Source organism: Panthera uncia (assembly GCF_023721935.1).
Source record: "Panthera uncia isolate 11264 chromosome D3 unlocalized genomic scaffold, Puncia_PCG_1.0 HiC_scaffold_8, whole genome shotgun sequence".
Taxonomy (NCBI): domain Eukaryota; kingdom Metazoa; phylum Chordata; class Mammalia; order Carnivora; family Felidae; genus Panthera; species Panthera uncia.
In genome coordinates, this window is record NW_026057586.1 from 36011853 (window position 1) to 36028331 (window position 16479).

At 45.3% G+C, this 16479-nt stretch overlaps 1 protein-coding gene across 6 annotated transcripts in view; it reads right to left on the bottom strand.

Annotated features, from left to right (window-relative positions):
* FHOD3 (formin homology 2 domain containing 3) overlaps positions 1 to 16479 on the bottom strand; it is a 469815-nt gene that overhangs the window by 120825 nt on the left and 332511 nt on the right. The window contains exons 11-13 of one of the 6 annotated variants that reach the window (XM_049619511.1): positions 5314 to 5418; positions 1987 to 2340; positions 1468 to 1542 (exon numbers count right to left, since the gene is read on the bottom strand). The exons of the other annotated variants lie outside the window; for them this stretch is intronic. Coding sequence (XP_049475468.1) covers positions 1468 to 1542; positions 1987 to 2340; positions 5314 to 5418 — 534 coding nt within the window. The remainder of the gene's footprint in view (positions 1 to 1467; positions 1543 to 1986; positions 2341 to 5313; positions 5419 to 16479) is intronic. 6 annotated transcript variants of the gene reach the window in all.

Below are 16479 nucleotides of genomic sequence, written 5' to 3' on the forward strand. Positions count from 1 at the left end.
GAGAGAGAGAGAGAGAGAGAGAGAGAGAGAGAGAATATGAGAATCCCAAGCAGGTTCCTCACTATCAGTGAAGAGCCCAACACGGGGATCGATCTCATGAACCGTGAGATCATGACCCGAGAAGAAATCAGACACTTAACTGACTGAGCCACCCGGGGTGCCCTTTGACAAAAATGAATTTAAAGCATATGTACGACAGAAAGAGCACGTCTTTTACAACTTTAAAGTCACAACAAAAAACTTCAGACAGGCTATTTAAAACTTTGAGGGAAGTTCGAAAATATTCTTAGGTTGTATGTGGGGAGAAAAGGTTGATGATCACAGTTCTAGATTAATTCTTCTTTTTATTAGATGGAACATCTGACACACAGCAACTGGTTCTATCAGTGGTGTGAAAGAGCCATTCTCCAGGTCTGTGTCCGATAAGCCTTCACTCAAGATAAGGCGTAACTTCTTACTGGACACCCAGGCCAAGGGTACCCCAGACACAGACTCTCTGGCAAAAGCATTTTGCTGACAAGGACTTGCCTCAAGAACCCTGGCAGGGAGAGGCCAGGGTTCGAGGTCTGGCATTTGGAGTTATCTGTAGATGACCCCAGAAAGGAAAGAGACAGACTCTCTAAAAGAGAGGCCTGTACAACGCACAGGTTAGGACCAGAAGCTGGGCCAGGATGCTTGGGGCAGAAACCACTCCCCACTTCCCTAGCTCTCTGTGCCTCAGTTTCCTCATGGTAAATAAGGGATAGTAATATAACCTACTTCTTAAGGGTTAAGTAATGCTTTGAAATGCTAATTTCATGGAAAGTACAGGGGCTGGCTCATAATAAATAAATGTTATCAATTATTATTACTCTAAGATGGGAGCAGCCACAAGTATGATCAATCATTGACTTTGAACAGTTGATTGTTCAAGATATTCAAACCCTTGGTTGCCCATTCCCCACTCTGTAGAGCTCCTAACCCAGGCAATAATAGTGTCGGGCAGGCACACAGGCATGGGACAAGCACCTGCTAAAAATTCCTCGTGCGGTTCCGATTTGCACACTGCCCTCCCTCTGCTCCCCTCTCCAATTGTTGTAAGAATTATTGCAGTGCTCACACTTCAACAATGTAATTGTGTTAATGGCTGTGAAAGGATTCCAAGGGCAACTGCCCTCTCTCAGGGAGCTATGAGCAATCTGTGAAAGAAATATGCATACATTAGAATAAAAACGGGCGCCTGGGTGGCTCGGTCGATTGTCTGACTTCAGCTCAGGTCATGTCTCACGGTTTGGGAGTTCGAGCCCCACGTCGGGTTCTGTGCTGACGGCTCAGAGCCTGGAGCCTGCTTCGGATTCTGTGTCTCCTCCTCTCTCAGCCCCGCCCCCACTCGCACTCTGTGTCTCTCAAAAAATAATTTAAAAAAAAAAAAAAAAAAGAATAAAAGGAGAAAGCTGGAGAAAAGAGAGAGAAAATAAAGACACCCACCTATTAGAAGAGAAAGACCGGAAGTTGTAAGGCTCAGAGGCAGAGTATGTGCTCAAATGGAGAGAATCAGAGGGACTGTTAAAGGAAGGAAAATCCCACTCAAAACGCTGCATAGGAAGGGGGCAGAGCACTTCACTGAATTCGGTAGGTCAAACGAGATGCACCCCACACAGTTAGGTGTGAAATGCATAGATTTTGTCAGACCATGCATGTTTTTAAAAACCTTAGGTTTAAAAATCCATTTTTAGTAATTGTGTTATAACAGAAGAGCTCTTTGATTCAAACACACGGCAGTTTTCCTCTGCCTCCTGCCTAAATCCTGGTAATTGTTTAGTTAGTGGCCAGGGAGTTAGTTTACACCACCACTGCCCTCTGCTCAGATTGGAATACACACACACACACACACACACACACACACACACACACACGCACAGCAGAGGACAAGCCAGTCAGTACAAGTAACACGTTGTCTCCTTCCCTGGATTAAGCTCACACGGGCCTCCAGGTGGCTGGATCTACCTGCTTTCCTTCTGGGCCTCAGCCTCCTTTTCCTCGGTGGGTAAGGGCGAATCCTCAAAGTCATAGGAGAAGAGGTGGAAGGGGCTGTGGGGCACATAGGGCAGCTTTTCTATGGTCGGTGATGCCTTTGGGGGGCCAGGCACGGAGGAGGAGGGCCGGGAGGCAGAGGCAGGGGTCAGGGGTGGCAGCACGAGGGCAGGCCCAGAGGACCTGCTGCGCAAGGGGCCCCCCACTGCAGTGCTGGCTGGACATCGTTTTCCCTGGGAGGCGGCATTCGAAGCAGTGGGGAGAGCTGAGCTCTGGGGAGCAGCATCCTTTCCAGCAGGGCTCTGCTCAGAGGCAGGGCGAGCCTCTCTGCCGACCCAGCAGGGTGGAGGGCAAACGGGGAAGGAAAGGGAAGTGAAGGTTAGGAAAGAGAAAAAGACACACAAACCCCCCACTACTGCTACGGCCACTTAACTTCAGAATCCAGCTATGTTTCTTGAGCTGCAGCATGAAAGCTGGCCGGCCAACAGAAGCTTTGGTTTGTTCAAAAATCCTGGCGCCCTGAGCTTGTCCATCTGGGAGGCAAGACTTGCTGAGCGCAAGGACACATCCTTGCAAACCAGTATGGCATCTGGGCATTTCGGAGGCTTTTGTGTGGAGAATTTAACAGAACTCCTAAGGCTCTTCTTCAAAGGCTTCCCAAGCCTCCCCAGTTTCTCCCCAATGGTTGTGTTGGCACCTGAATTTCCACAATTTGAATTTCATTTCTTTCTCTTGGTCAAATCAAGGTTCTGTCCTCCTCCTAAAAAGCCCAGTCTTAAGGAAGAAGCATCCCCCAAGCCCCATACTTTAGGTCACGGCTTTCAGGTGCATTCTTGAAAGGAAGTATGGAAAAGGAAAAAGAAAAGATGCTAGTCTCTTGCCAGGAGTACCAAGAGCCAGCAAGGAGGGACTGGCATGATGAAGTCAAATTTTGCCCATTTCACACTTTTCCCACAACCTATCTCCACGACTAAGCCCATCTGGACTCCTTCAGGCAGCCCAATTCTGCCAGTTATAAAACTTTTCCACCTTCACAGGACTGGATTTGGACCACTTAGATATTTTGAAATACACCCTTATAACCTGAGCATCTCCGTTAAACTCTGCATTTTTCAAAACCACAGTCCCTCTCTCAGAGAACTGGACTCCCAGACGTGCCCATTGGGAATCGGATGGGAGGTGTTTTCTCTCCGAGCTCAGATTCAGAGTTCCCTCTATATAGAAGGGCAGGGACATACCAGTTGCCCTGGCTCGAGGGGAGAATGGGATGAGAACTCACTGCAGTCTCAGCCCAGGTCTGGCACACACACACACAGTGGGGACATGGGGTTGGGATACACAAAGCAGCAGGCAGCAGGCAGGGCAAGCTGTGAAGGACACCAACACAGCAGAAGTAAGCAGAATCTTTCTTGCCACTTTAAGGTCTGGTGGGATTATGCCAGGAAATAAATATATCCAGCTCAAAGTTAATGAGTGCCTTAGTAACTGTCAAGGTCAAGCTCCGGTATGCACAACTTTATTTCCTAAAACTGAAAAGCCTAACTGCAGTTTGTTCAAGGATGCCCTCCAGCATCAGGTCATAAAGAAAACAGACCTTTCAGGGGTGCCTGGGTGGCTCAGTTGGTTAAGTGTCCGACTTCGGCTCATGTCATGATCTTACAGATTGTGAGTTTGAGCCCTACCATCAGGCTCTGTGCTGACAGCTTGGAGCCTGGAGCCTGCTTCAGATTCTGTGTCTCCCTCTCTCTCTGCCCCTCCCCTGTTCGTGTGCCGTCTCTCTCAAAAATAAATATTAAAATTTTTTAAAAGACCTTTCAAAACAGTAAATAACCATCCAGCTATGTAAATAACAATCTTATGTAAAGACAGCACATCAGGAGGGATGTTTTGAAGGTTACCCTTCAAAGTCAGATTCTTCTCTCTGGTCCTAGGTGCTGTCCCATGAGACTAGCCAAGGGGGGATGGGTTTGTGTAGGTGAGGCAGAACATGTACATTTAAACACATATGGAGCCATACCAGTGTATTACTGATTTCTACATGATTCCCTGTGGTTAATTTTCAACCTAAGGTGGGACTACCAACGAAACTTCCTCCCTTCCCAGAGCACCCCTAACTGAATACCATTCCCCTCAGGCATGGCAGCTCTAGATAGGCAAGGGGCTCTAATAGCAACCTTTCTTACCCCCCTCCCCCATTCTGACCTGTGTGGCTCACTCTTTGTGACCGGGCCATTCCTTCCCTCTCTCAGCACCCGCACCCTGCTGACTTCTTCCCAGACATTTATTTCCAAAGCAGGGAAACAATCACTAGTTTGTCAGATCACAGAAGATTCCACGGCCCCTGGGAATGGTGGGTGTCTCAGCACATCAAATGGCCACTTTAATGTGCACTGGTGGTCTGGACAGAGAGGCCAGGCGGCAAAGAATCACACCGACTTTGAAGTTGGTAAGAAAGAGGTTTCACCCTAATTTATCCAAGATCTCTTTGATTTTGCTTATTTGCAGAAAAACAGTAAAGGAGTCCATTTGCAGTGGTAATCAATTAAATGAAAAAACATTCGACTTTAGAATTACTTTTGAATACTAGAAAATGAGATTGCCTGCGATCAATTTTTATTTTTTATAAACACATCATTTGGGGAGAATATCTATAAATAAAATTAAAAAATATCTGCAAGGTGCCTGTATCTGTTAACATTGTCTGAAGACAGAAAGCATGTATATTGGAAAGGTATGAGCAGAGGACAGTAAACTCCCTCAAAAGGCCGTAGAACCATGTTACTTATTCTGGGTATGAAAATAAATAACAGGAAAATTTTCTGGGCTGCACGGGATGAAAAAGTACTCCTGTCCACTTGGATAAAAAGCAGAGCTGCATCATTAACATCGTAGCTACCTGTGCCAGTTTAGCAAATATTACATTAGTAAAATTAGTAGGAAGAAGGAGACACATGGAATTATCATTATTACAATGCTGGAAGAGTTAATAACATTTTCTGATCAGAGATGAACACCCTTTTAGTCACTGTCAATCTGACTAAGCCAAAGCACTAATGAGGGAGGGAGGAGCAGGGTGAGTTTTCCATAAAGCATCCTAAGGAAGGGAAAGTGTGGTTCTCTAATGAACACGTGCTCAGTTATTTCTACAAAACTAGTCGTCTGTGGCTCCGTGCTCAGGGTAAAGGTTTGCCGGTGGGAGCCAGTGAGGAAGGGAGACCTGAAAGGTGGCTGGCTGCAAACATCTATTAGGAAGGAACCTCGGGCTATTAATGGGAGCCTGGGAGTGTCCAGGCTCGGTACCTGTCCTTGCCCTGACAGGGGGCATCATCCTCTCTCTCTTCCTCTGAATTGGGCTCCGTGACTGGTTGCTCTTCTTCCTCCTCCTCCTCCTCCTCCTCCTCTTCCCTGAGACAAGGCAAGGCAAAGAGAAATGCACAGAGACAAGATGGAAAAGCGAGGTGAGTGTTACAAACGGGAAGATGAAACAAAAAACCAACCGGGCCAGCTGGCTGAGATGAAAAGGACACAGTCCGAGAGGAGAAAGGAGACAGTTCTGAGATGAGGAAATCTGAATGTGGGCAGAGATACAATAACCCGGCACAGGCCGAATTTCTTTGTCAAGTTGGCTGGCTGCCGCTGCCCTGCTCCCCCCACACACGGTTCCGGGCAGCTTCCGGCCTCGGGCAGGGCCCTGCTGTGGTTTTCCTCCTCCACACGGAACCATGCAGGAGTGTCCTTGGGGATGTCCAGCTCCCACAGAAGGCACAGAGTCCTCACCTCACCATGCTGGTTAGAAACCACTGAGGGTCAGGCCAATCTGGAACTCACCTTCATGGCAGGGTGGGGGTGGGGGGACACATGGTTTACAAGCCACTCCCTCACTCTCAGTGTACGTGGTGCAGGGCACGCTGATCCACTTCCACCTGGAGGGTGGACAGGTGGCCTGGGTGGAGTCACTACTGTCACCTCTGGGATTTCTCCTGGTGCCTCCAGCGATGAGTAACTGTGAGGGTGGCCTAAGTGCGGGGCCGCCTGCTGTTCCTGGTGGAGGAAGGCTGCCTGCAGCCGACCCACGACCCACGGAGAGCAGAGTGTGGGCGTGGGAGGCGGTGCAGGTAGCAATCCCACGACAAGTTTAACCCTTGGATCCGGTACTGCTGAAGCTCCGCCCCCGCCTTTTGCTAACAGAAGATAGTAAATTCTCACTCTTGCTTAAGACAGTTTAATTTGGGTGTTGTCCTTGCAGCTACATGAGTACAGGCCTCGATAACCGAGTCACTACCCTCCTTTGGGCTCTAAGCCCTGTCAACACCTGACTCCTGTCATGGCCCACACGGAACACCTAGCCCAGGCCCCATGGACATATCAATCCGTTGCGTTCTTGAACTCCAGTAACCTTCACCTTTTGTCACTTCAGCCCCTCCCACCCTGGACCTCACCATCAAACAGAACCGGTCCACCTTGGAGATCTTACATCCAAACCTCCTCCCCCACCCCACCCCTCCATGACCACAAGCCCTCATTCACCCCCTAGCTCTCATTCACCTCCTGCCAGAGCTCCACTGTCATCTCCTCGCGGCCATCCTCTACCCTCTCAATGCTGCCAGCTCCTTCTCGCCCTCAGTCCTCCAGAATTCACCACTCCCCACCCCAGGCATCATTTTCCCAACATCTTCAACCCTTTTGCCCCCCACTGTCCTCTGCTTGTTTTCTCTTTTCACTGAAGTATAAAGTACATTCAGAAAAGTACACAAATCACTGAAGTTTCGCAAAATAAACACATCCATAAAACCAGCACTCCCCTAATGCTCCCTTCCTACTGCTTCCCTTCCCTCCCTCACTTCAGACAGCAGAGGTCAGTTAGCCTGGCCTGGTTTTCTTCTGTCTACAAGGAATCATACCATATCCAGCTTCTTTTGTTCAATGTAACACTTGGGAGACTCATCTACACTGTTATAGGTCATTGCAGACCATTCATTCTCATTGTTATATAACACTCCCTTGTATGAATAGAGCACAATATAGTTTACCCATTCTACTGCTGATGATAACCAGACACTTTTCAGTTTGGGGTTATTTTGAACAGGGCTATTACGAACATTGTAGCACAGGTCTTTAATAGAACACATGTACATATTACTACGCAGTATGTTATCTAGGAATGACATTTATTGGTCATATGATACGCTTGGGTTCATCTTTATCAGGAACTGTTAAACAGTTTTTAAAAATGACCTGGTAGGGGCGCCTGGGTGGCCCAGTCAGTTAAGCGTCCGACTTTGGCTCAGGTCATGATCTCATGGTTCGTGGGTTCGAGCCCCGTGTGGGGCTCCGTGCTGACAGCTCACAGCCTGAAGCCTTTTTCTGATTGTGTGTCTCCCTCTCTCCCTGCCCCTCCCCTGTTCACGCTTTGTCTCTGTCTCAAGAAAAAATAAACATTAAAAAAAATTTTTTTAAATGACCTGGTAAATTTAAATTCCCATAAGTAGTACATGAATACGCTGCCTGCTCTACATCCTTGCCAAGATTTGGTGGTTTTTGTTTTTCTTTTTGAGTTTTGTCTGTTTCATTTTAGCCATCTAATCTGTGTGTAGCAACATCTCAATGTGATCCGAGTTTCCTTTCTCTGATGACTAGTGAAGCTGGGCACTTTTGTCATACTTTTCGGGATTCTCCATTCAGATATCCTCTTTTTGAAATATAAGTACTTCGCCCGTTGTTTTAAATCCAGGTTGTATTTTTATTTTTGATTTGTAGTTCTTTATATAATTTGGGGACAAGTCCTTCTGTCATACTTAATGTGTTGCAAGAATCTTTTCCCTCCCTGTGGGTTGCCTTTGGACTCACTTCACGGTGTCATTTTTTTATTTGTTTTTTTTTTTTAACGTTTATTCATTTTTGAGAGAGAGAGCGAGAGAGAGAGAGCACAAGCGAGCATGAGAGGGGAAGGGGCAGAGATAGAAGGGGACAGAGGATCCAAAGTGGGCTCTGAGCTGACAGCAGAGAACCCAATGCAGGGATCGAACTCATGAACCATAAGATCATGACCTGAGCCAAAGTCAGAAGCTCAGGTGCACCTCATGGTGGGATTATTTATTTATTTTTTAAGTTTATTTATTTTTGACAGAGACAGAGACAGAATGCAAGTGGGTTAGGGACAGAGAGAGAGGGAGATACAGAATCAGAAGCAGGCTGCAGGCTCTGAGCTGTCAGCACAGAGCCCGATGTGGGACTCGAACTCACGAGCCGTGAGATCATGACCTGAGCCGAAGTCAGACGCTCAACCGACTGAGCCACCCAGGCGCCCCAGTCATGGTGTTTTTTTAATAAACAAAAATTCTTAATCTTAATGAAGTCCTACTTATCTTTTTTGATAGTTAGTACCCTTTGTGTCCTGGTTTAAATTGTTTTGCCTACACCAAGGTCTCAGAGATATTCCCCTATGTATCCCTCTAAGCTTATTACCAAACTGTCTCCTTTGGGCTCAACAGCTTCTGAGTCTGCACCAAACTGTCACATGACTTGTGTGTGCCATGGCTTTACTCTCATGAGTGGCAGGACACGACCAGGGCAGGCAGCACAATGACCTACTTGGAGGGCCCACTTCCAGAATGCCCTATGGTCAAAGCACTGGCCTTGCCCTCCTATCCAAATGGATGGAGAAGGAAATACTGCCTCACGGTATGCAGGAATTTCTATGCCTGATTTTAGTTTCAGACCGTGAAGAAATTAGTCAAACAGAATCTTTTATGCTGATCATATTTAAGATGAAGAATAAGTTCAGACACTTTTGCTTTTCCCCTTGCTGAATTTTCTCTTAAAGTAGAACTTAACTTTGTTTATATTTGTGCAGAAAGAATTCTGGGCCTTTGGCCCTTGTTTTTCAAATACCACTAGGGGTGTTTTGTTTTTAACTGATGGGGAGTTACTGCAGGGGACAGGTCTACTGTGAACCCAATAGGCACTTTCCTTTTTACAATAGTCTCAAACTGGAGGCCACCCTTTCCACGTTGGAAAAGACACTGAGAGGCCCACAGTCTGACCAATTCTGTAGGGCAGAGGTTTCTTCAAAGCCAACCTTACTTCCCAAATTTGGGTCTCAGGCTGATGTCACATTTCTTAGGCTTCAAAAACCAAACAACCAAACAACATAAACACAACCAAACAGGAGCACCTGGGTGGTTCAGTCAGTTGAGCATCTAAATTTGGCTCAGGTCATGATCTCACGGTTCCTTAGTTCACGACCCAAGTCGGGTTCTGTGCTGACAAGCAAAGAGCCTGGAGCCTGCTTTAGATTCTGTGTCTCCCTCTCTCCCTGCCCCTCCCCTACTTGCTCTCTGTCTCTGTCTCTCTAAAATAAATAAGCATTTTAAAAAAATTAAACAAACAGGACATTGAATGTTGCTGAGCCTTTCAAAAGTACAACAGAAACATTTAAAACAGTATTAAAGTATATTCTAGGACCAAAATACTATGGGTGAGGAAAAGTAAAGCCACAAATTCAGAGAAGGCATTTCAGTACACCTAACAGACATAAACTCATATCAAAAATATACAAAACATATTTTAAAAATACAAACACAACTATAAAATTGTGCAAAACATATGATCATGGCCCATAAACATGTATGAAGAGATAGTTTAACCTATCAATCAGGACATATAAATTAAGACCACAATGAGATACATCTTATCTCTGCTTGGAAAAATTAAGAAGTCTGGAAACACCAAGCGCTGAAGAGACTATAGGTCGTCTGACTCACATATTGCTGACAGGAGTGTGCACTTAGGAAAAAGAACATATATTTTTTATCATGTCGAGTTCAATTCCCGCACCATGAGCCAGCAGTGCCACTGCTTGATGGCACTACTATACCCCAGAGCAGTGCTTCTGACTAGGGTGATTCATCCCCCAGGGGACATTTGTCAATGGAGATCTTTTTAGTTGTCACGACTGGGGAGCAGGTGCTACCGTCTCCTGGCAGGTAGAGGCCAAGGATGCTGTGAAATATCTTGCAAACGTACAGGACCGTCCCCTGCGACAAAGAAAAATTCAGTCCAAAATGTCAGTACTGCCAAGGTTGAAAAACCCTCCCTAGAGATACTGACACACTCGTGCACCAAGATAGGAGTCTAAAAATATTCTCAGCAGCACTTTTTGTAATTGCCAAAAAATGGAAACAACCCAAATGCTCACTGGAGACAAAGACAATCAACAGGTTGCAGTATATTCCAAGCAGTGAAAATAGAGGACTGTTGACTTCACGTGACAATATGGATGAACAGGAGCTGCATAATGTGGAGAAAAGAAGCGCAAAAAGGAACAATAAATATGACCTTCCTGAAAGTTCATAAAGGCAAAACTGTAGGGTGGGTTTAGTTACATGTTTGACACTACTACGAAACAACAAAAAACCTGATAACGATAGACAAGATTTCAGAGTGCGGGTTACCCGGGCACAGAGATGGGAAAGACGGAAGTGCATGGATGGATAGAAGTTATGGGAAACACTCTGGGTTTTTAGCCAGGCCATAGTCTCATTGGTGTCCTTTATACCAATAAGTAAATTGTACACACAAATAAGCTAGAAGAGGGCCACACCTAGACCAGCAAATGATAAAGTACCATAAACCAAAAATTATGAATGATCCAACGCCATACACTTGTGATTTTTACAACAATTTTTTAAAGTTGTAGGTTCACAGTAAAATTGAGATGATGTAGAGATTTCCCATAAATAGATAACAATTTTTTTCAAAAGCAAAAAATTTTAACTATAGGGCAAGAGGGCCCTCTCCCTTTACCCAACAAATATTTATTGAACACTTATTATGTGCAAGACTCTGGTTCCCCCCCTTGGAGCTTACAGACCCATGGGGGGAAAGACATTGAACAACTAAATGTACCAAGAAGTATTCACCTGGGGAGTGGGGAGCTGACTGGCCGTGAAAGTGAGAATTCCACACAATGCTCTTGGGGTGAAACTCAGAAGGCCACGGAGGGACTGACCAGAGGACAAGAAGAACTTTTACACATGACATTGCCCTACTCAAGCCTTAGGATTCAGTCCAATTTACCTAGCCAATACTCTAACCCCCTCTACCATCTCTCCAACTTCATCTCCTACGCTCCCTTCCTGTACCTCCCTATTCCAGTCTTCATCAGTCTGTTGAGGTTTCCACCCAATGCCCACGGTATGTCAGCTTCAGGGCCCCTGCAGGAGCCACTTCCCTGACTACAATGACTCCTCCAGCTACTTTTCTGGGGGACCAGACCCCCAGGGACATCCAGGAAATATGTGCTGACTGTTGCAGTTCTTTGGCACCGTGGACCTAGCATGACGCTCAGCACAGAGGCACTTGCTAAGGGTGGTCAAAGAACAAGATTGACAAGAACAGGGGCACCTAGGTGGCTCAGTTGGTAAAGCATCTGACTTCGGCTCAGGTCATCTTGCAGTTTGTGAGTTCGAGCCCTGCGTCAGGCTCTGTGCTGACAGCTCAGAACCTGGAGCCTGCTTTCGACTCTGTGTCTCCCTCTCTCTCTGCCCCTTCCCTGCTCACGCTCTGTCTTTCGCTTTCAAAAGTAAACATTAAAAAAAAAAAAAAAAGATTGGCAAGAACAGAGATATAATCTCAGAGACCTCCCGCGTTGCAGAAGAGAAAGATGAGGTCCAGAGAGGGCAAGTTCACACAACTGGCCAAGAAGACCTCTAGTCTCCTGATATCCAGGCTAATGTCTTTTTTTTTTTAAGTTTATTTATTTATTTTGAGAGACAGAAGAGAGTGCAAGCAGGGGAGGGGCAGAGAGAGGGAGAGTGAGAATCTCAAGTAGGCTCTGCACTGTCAGCACAGAGCCCGATGCAGGGCTTGAACGCACGAACCATGAGATCATGACCTGAGCCGAAATCAAGAGTTGAAGCCTAACCAACTGAGCCACCCAGGCACCCCCCCGCCTAAGGTCCTTCCTACCAGCCAGCTTACCCCCTGAAACCAAAGCAGAATCTCCACTGGTTTCATCGCTCTAGCATCACTGCACTATTCTTCCAAAGCAACTATTCTTCTCCTGCACTGTGCTCAATCCTCCCTCTTGCACGACACAGACAACATGATACACGGCATACTAGAACAATGGACAAAGCTGCTTATGGGGCCCAGTTACCCCAGACCTGCCTGGTTGCCCTGAGGAGATCAGTGTCTTGACATAAGTATGACACTTGACATAGGTATGACATTTGAGGCAACTAATTGGAAAGCTCTGTCAGAAGGTTTAGATAAGATAAGAAGGTTTAGATAAGGTTTATATGCTCCATTTAGTTCTGTAAAATGTACATGACTTATCAAAATTAGATGAAAAAGAATCTCTTAGAAATGTTTTGTTAAATTTATGACGGAGAAAGCGTCCCCTTGGGCTCCGTCCGCATCACTCTGTGTTAACAAATACTTAAACCAGTTTGAATTTAGCTTTGCGGTGACTCACAACACTTTGTTAACTTTAAGACTGTTTCTAGGTTACCAAGGGCCAAGATGAGATTTGAAAATTTCCAATTAGTGATCTTAATCAGTTAAGACACATATCTGACCAAGTGAAGCAGTGATTTCATTCAAAAATAGTTTTATTAGCCACTAAAATATGTGTCTAAACTTATAAAAAAAAAAAAAAAGCTTTCCTTAAAAGATTTTTGCCAGCCAAAAGAATGAAAAGACATTTAACTGAGCCCAGCTGTTGCTGATGTTTCCATGGTGAGAACCCAAAGTTAGACAGGAAAGTATTTATTGTCCCTGTAGCATGCAAAGTTTAGAAGGAGTATGAAGCACAGGCCATGGATACCGAATATACCTAAGAACTGGACCACTGGCCAGAATCTTCATGCATAAGCCATTATTTTGTTATTCTGCTTTATTTTTTTAAGTTTATTTTGAGAGAGATAGCCGGCGCAGGAGGGGCAGAGAGAGAGGGGGAGAGAGAGAATTCCAATCAGGCTCTCCAGTGTCAGTGCAAGGAGCCTGATGTGGGGCTCAAACTTACAAGTCATGAGATCATGACCTGAGCCGAAATCAACAGTTGGACGCTTAACCAACTGAGCCACCCAGGTGCCCCTTGTTACTGTTTCAGAATAAAATACTAATGGATCCAACACACTCTTTCTGCTGAAAACAGTTTAATATAACAGAATTCCAGTCTGTAGAGTATAAACAACAATAGGAAAAAATGCATTAGCTAAGTTGCAACCAATTCAGGTGTAAAGCAAATCAATTCAATGATACCTATAGGCAGTGAGGTGCCTCACTACTTTATGCGGACTTTGATTTTATGTTAAAAAAAAAAAAAAAAACCTTTATTCTAAGCCACAGATACTAGTAAACTCTGTTAAATGTCCCTTAGAAGTCTAGGAGAGAAGTGAAACCAGGATAAAGGGAGAATGGAATTCTCTATGAACTTTTGAAAACAGAAGAGACGCCAAGTCCCAGGCTGAGGTTTCAAGATGGCTGCCTCCAGAGGTGAAAACAGCCCTGCCCTGGGTCTGGCTTGGCTTCCTACTTATCTCACCCATACAATAAAGTGGAAAAGCAGAAAGGGAGCCCCCAGCTCTGGCAGCCTGTGAAAGCTGAAGACACATAATTGTGTGGCCATGAGACAAGTTCTCCCATTTCCAGAAGTTACGCCACTACTAGTCTCATATGTGTTTACCGGTTAAGCTTAATTTTAAATATTTCAAGTAATGGCCCCTCTCACACACACATTCTGTGTCATGTTTTTCACAAACGGGAAGAGAAGTATACTGAAGAGTAAAAAACCTTTAGTTATCAATGAGGGCAACAGGATGTGTGTGTGTCTTTGAGAAGCACATCCCATATGTAATCACCATAAGGAAGCCAATGTGTTTCAGAGTTTGTGTGCAGTAATAACTTTCTAACTCATGACTCAGTTTGATTCTAGAATTCTAATGGCCTTTTCACATGCTTTGGACTTGAACCCACCAGAGTCAACTCTTAATATGGCAATAAAGTACACATAATTGACATCTGGAGATAAACCTCAAATCTTATATTTCAGCCAGGGTTTTTCTCAACAACCTCATCTTCTATTTTCTACCCCCTCAAGTCATGCCTCCAAATTACCAAGAGTAACCACATGACCTTGTCTGGGTAGCATTCGCTTTCCACTTCACTGGCCGTCTGCTGGTGAAGATGCCAATGAAGAATGAATTGTACAAAAAGGAGGTAATAAGAAGAGAAAAAAAGAACAGCAAAGGGCCAGAATTACCTACAAAGATTATTGCCAAAGGAACTGGGCACGTGCCACCAGTCCACACGTTACCCTGCATAATCACACAGTTTCCACAATGTTCCGGTTTGGGGCGCAGCCTGGTCCAAGAGGGAGGTCCAGCCCGCAGTGATGACCACTGAGTCTTCCTCTACTGTGGGCCTCAAATTCTCCACGGCAGAAAGAAACCTCAGCCTAGTGATCCTCACCCTTGAGATATATTATTTTAAAATGTTAGTGCTCAGGTCCCACCTTCAGAAATTGTATTCAACTAGTTTGAGGTGTAGCCTGACCACAGGTAATTTTCAGTGCTGCACACGGTTGAGAACCACTGCCTTAGTCCAAGGTACCAATGTTTTTCAGTAGTTCTGCATCAACGGCTACCACCCAGGGTCCCAGGGGCCACTTTTCCTCACCTCCAATCAGATCCCCACCAGGAAGACAAGCATCTCTTCAGATGTGCGTGGCTAAGCTTTACATGCCAAATAACCACCAGACTCTGTGCTTTGGTTTCCAAGATCCTCATGACTTCACCTGTTTTCTCTGCAACCTCATCTCTGTGTCACCTCTCTGTCCCCATCCACACTCTATAATCTTGTCTCCTGAGACTCCTGTTCACTACCCGGGGCCATCAACCTCTTTCCTCACTTTGCCCTGTGAACGTGGCATTCCCTTGGCCCAGTGAGTTCTTCTTAACCTTGAAAATACAGCCTAAATGCCAGAAGAGACATCTTGGATGACCTTCATCCTACTATCCTTCTTTCTAAAGAACCTTTTAAAATTAATATGCAATTACAGGAATATCGGCTTCCTTCAAAAAGTCGAATATTACTGGGGAGCCTGGGTGGCTCAGTCGGTTAAGCCTCCAACTTCAGCTCAGGTCATGATCTCGCAGTTTGCCAGGTTGAGCCCCACATCGGGCTCTGTGCTGACAGCTCAGAGTCTGGAGCCTGCTTCAGAATATTACTGATAAAAATGAAGTCCCCTTGGATCAGAGATAACCACTGCTACAAATCAGGTGAGAAAATAACCAGGTTAAAAAATTTTTAACATATATTATACTACAATCTTTTTATACAGCAACTGACATAACAAGTGGGTTTGTACTTCTGAGATGGTACATTTCCTGTAACCGCTGGCTGCATCCCATAATCTGTTTAGTCCATGTGGCACTTACCTAGCCGTTCCCCAGCTCTTTGCCCTTACAACTGCTCTTCCTGTCCATAAGCTTGTGTCCTTCTGCAAGTTCTCCTCAAGGGTATATCCCCATACCCCTGAGACCCTCCATCACACAGCCCTGTTTACTTCCTTCAAAAGCCCTCTTCCCAAGCTGCACACATTTACTTGCTGCAATAATTACACGTGCACCGTCCGAGGCTTCAGAAGGGTCATTTGTACCATTTCAGCTCAGAACCAGGAAGGTGGCAGGCACAAGAACATACGAGCTGAGTGAAGAATGCATCAATATGATTCTTCTTTCCTTTAGCCCATCAACTAGTATTTCTGCCACAAACTCAAGGCAGTAATAGTAATATCATAAAATTTCAATACTAAGAAGTCGGTTAATGTAAGGCTACCCTGAAATGACTTGCTCAGTACTGGGGATTTCTCTCCTAGAGGCGTGGTGGCTTGCTCATTTCCTTACAGACATGAGCTATTATGATGTGGACCCAAGTCCCAGCCATTTTTTTTTTTCTACAAACACAAAGCTACCTCATCTTGGTTTCATGTTTTTTTCTCCACTTCGTGATCAAAATTATTTACCTTTCTATTTGGAAGAGCATTTTACAAAGCTTGTCACAGGTGAAAAGAAAGTTTTTAAGTATCTTCTCAAGTCTAGGAAGTCAGTATTTGTTTCAGTTTGGAGGCTTGGCACGGACAGAGTCACAATACCCTCTGTCCCACTCATACTCTGCCCTGTCCGGAGACCTCTGGGAGACAGATACCTGCACGCAGCAGGCCCTGACCGACCACTTCCCCGTGGGGGCCCATCTCTAGCCATTTTTAGTCTCATGTTTATAAAATCAGAACCACACAGTTGGAGGGGGGGGAAACTCTCAGGAATGGAACTGTTTTTCTGGGGCAATGTGAATACCGTAGTTGAATATTCCTGAAGTGTGATATAATTGTCTCTGAATTCCTGAGTTAATGTGTCTTTGGGAAGCATGCTCTATCACAATCATCAAAAGGCATTTGGGCTG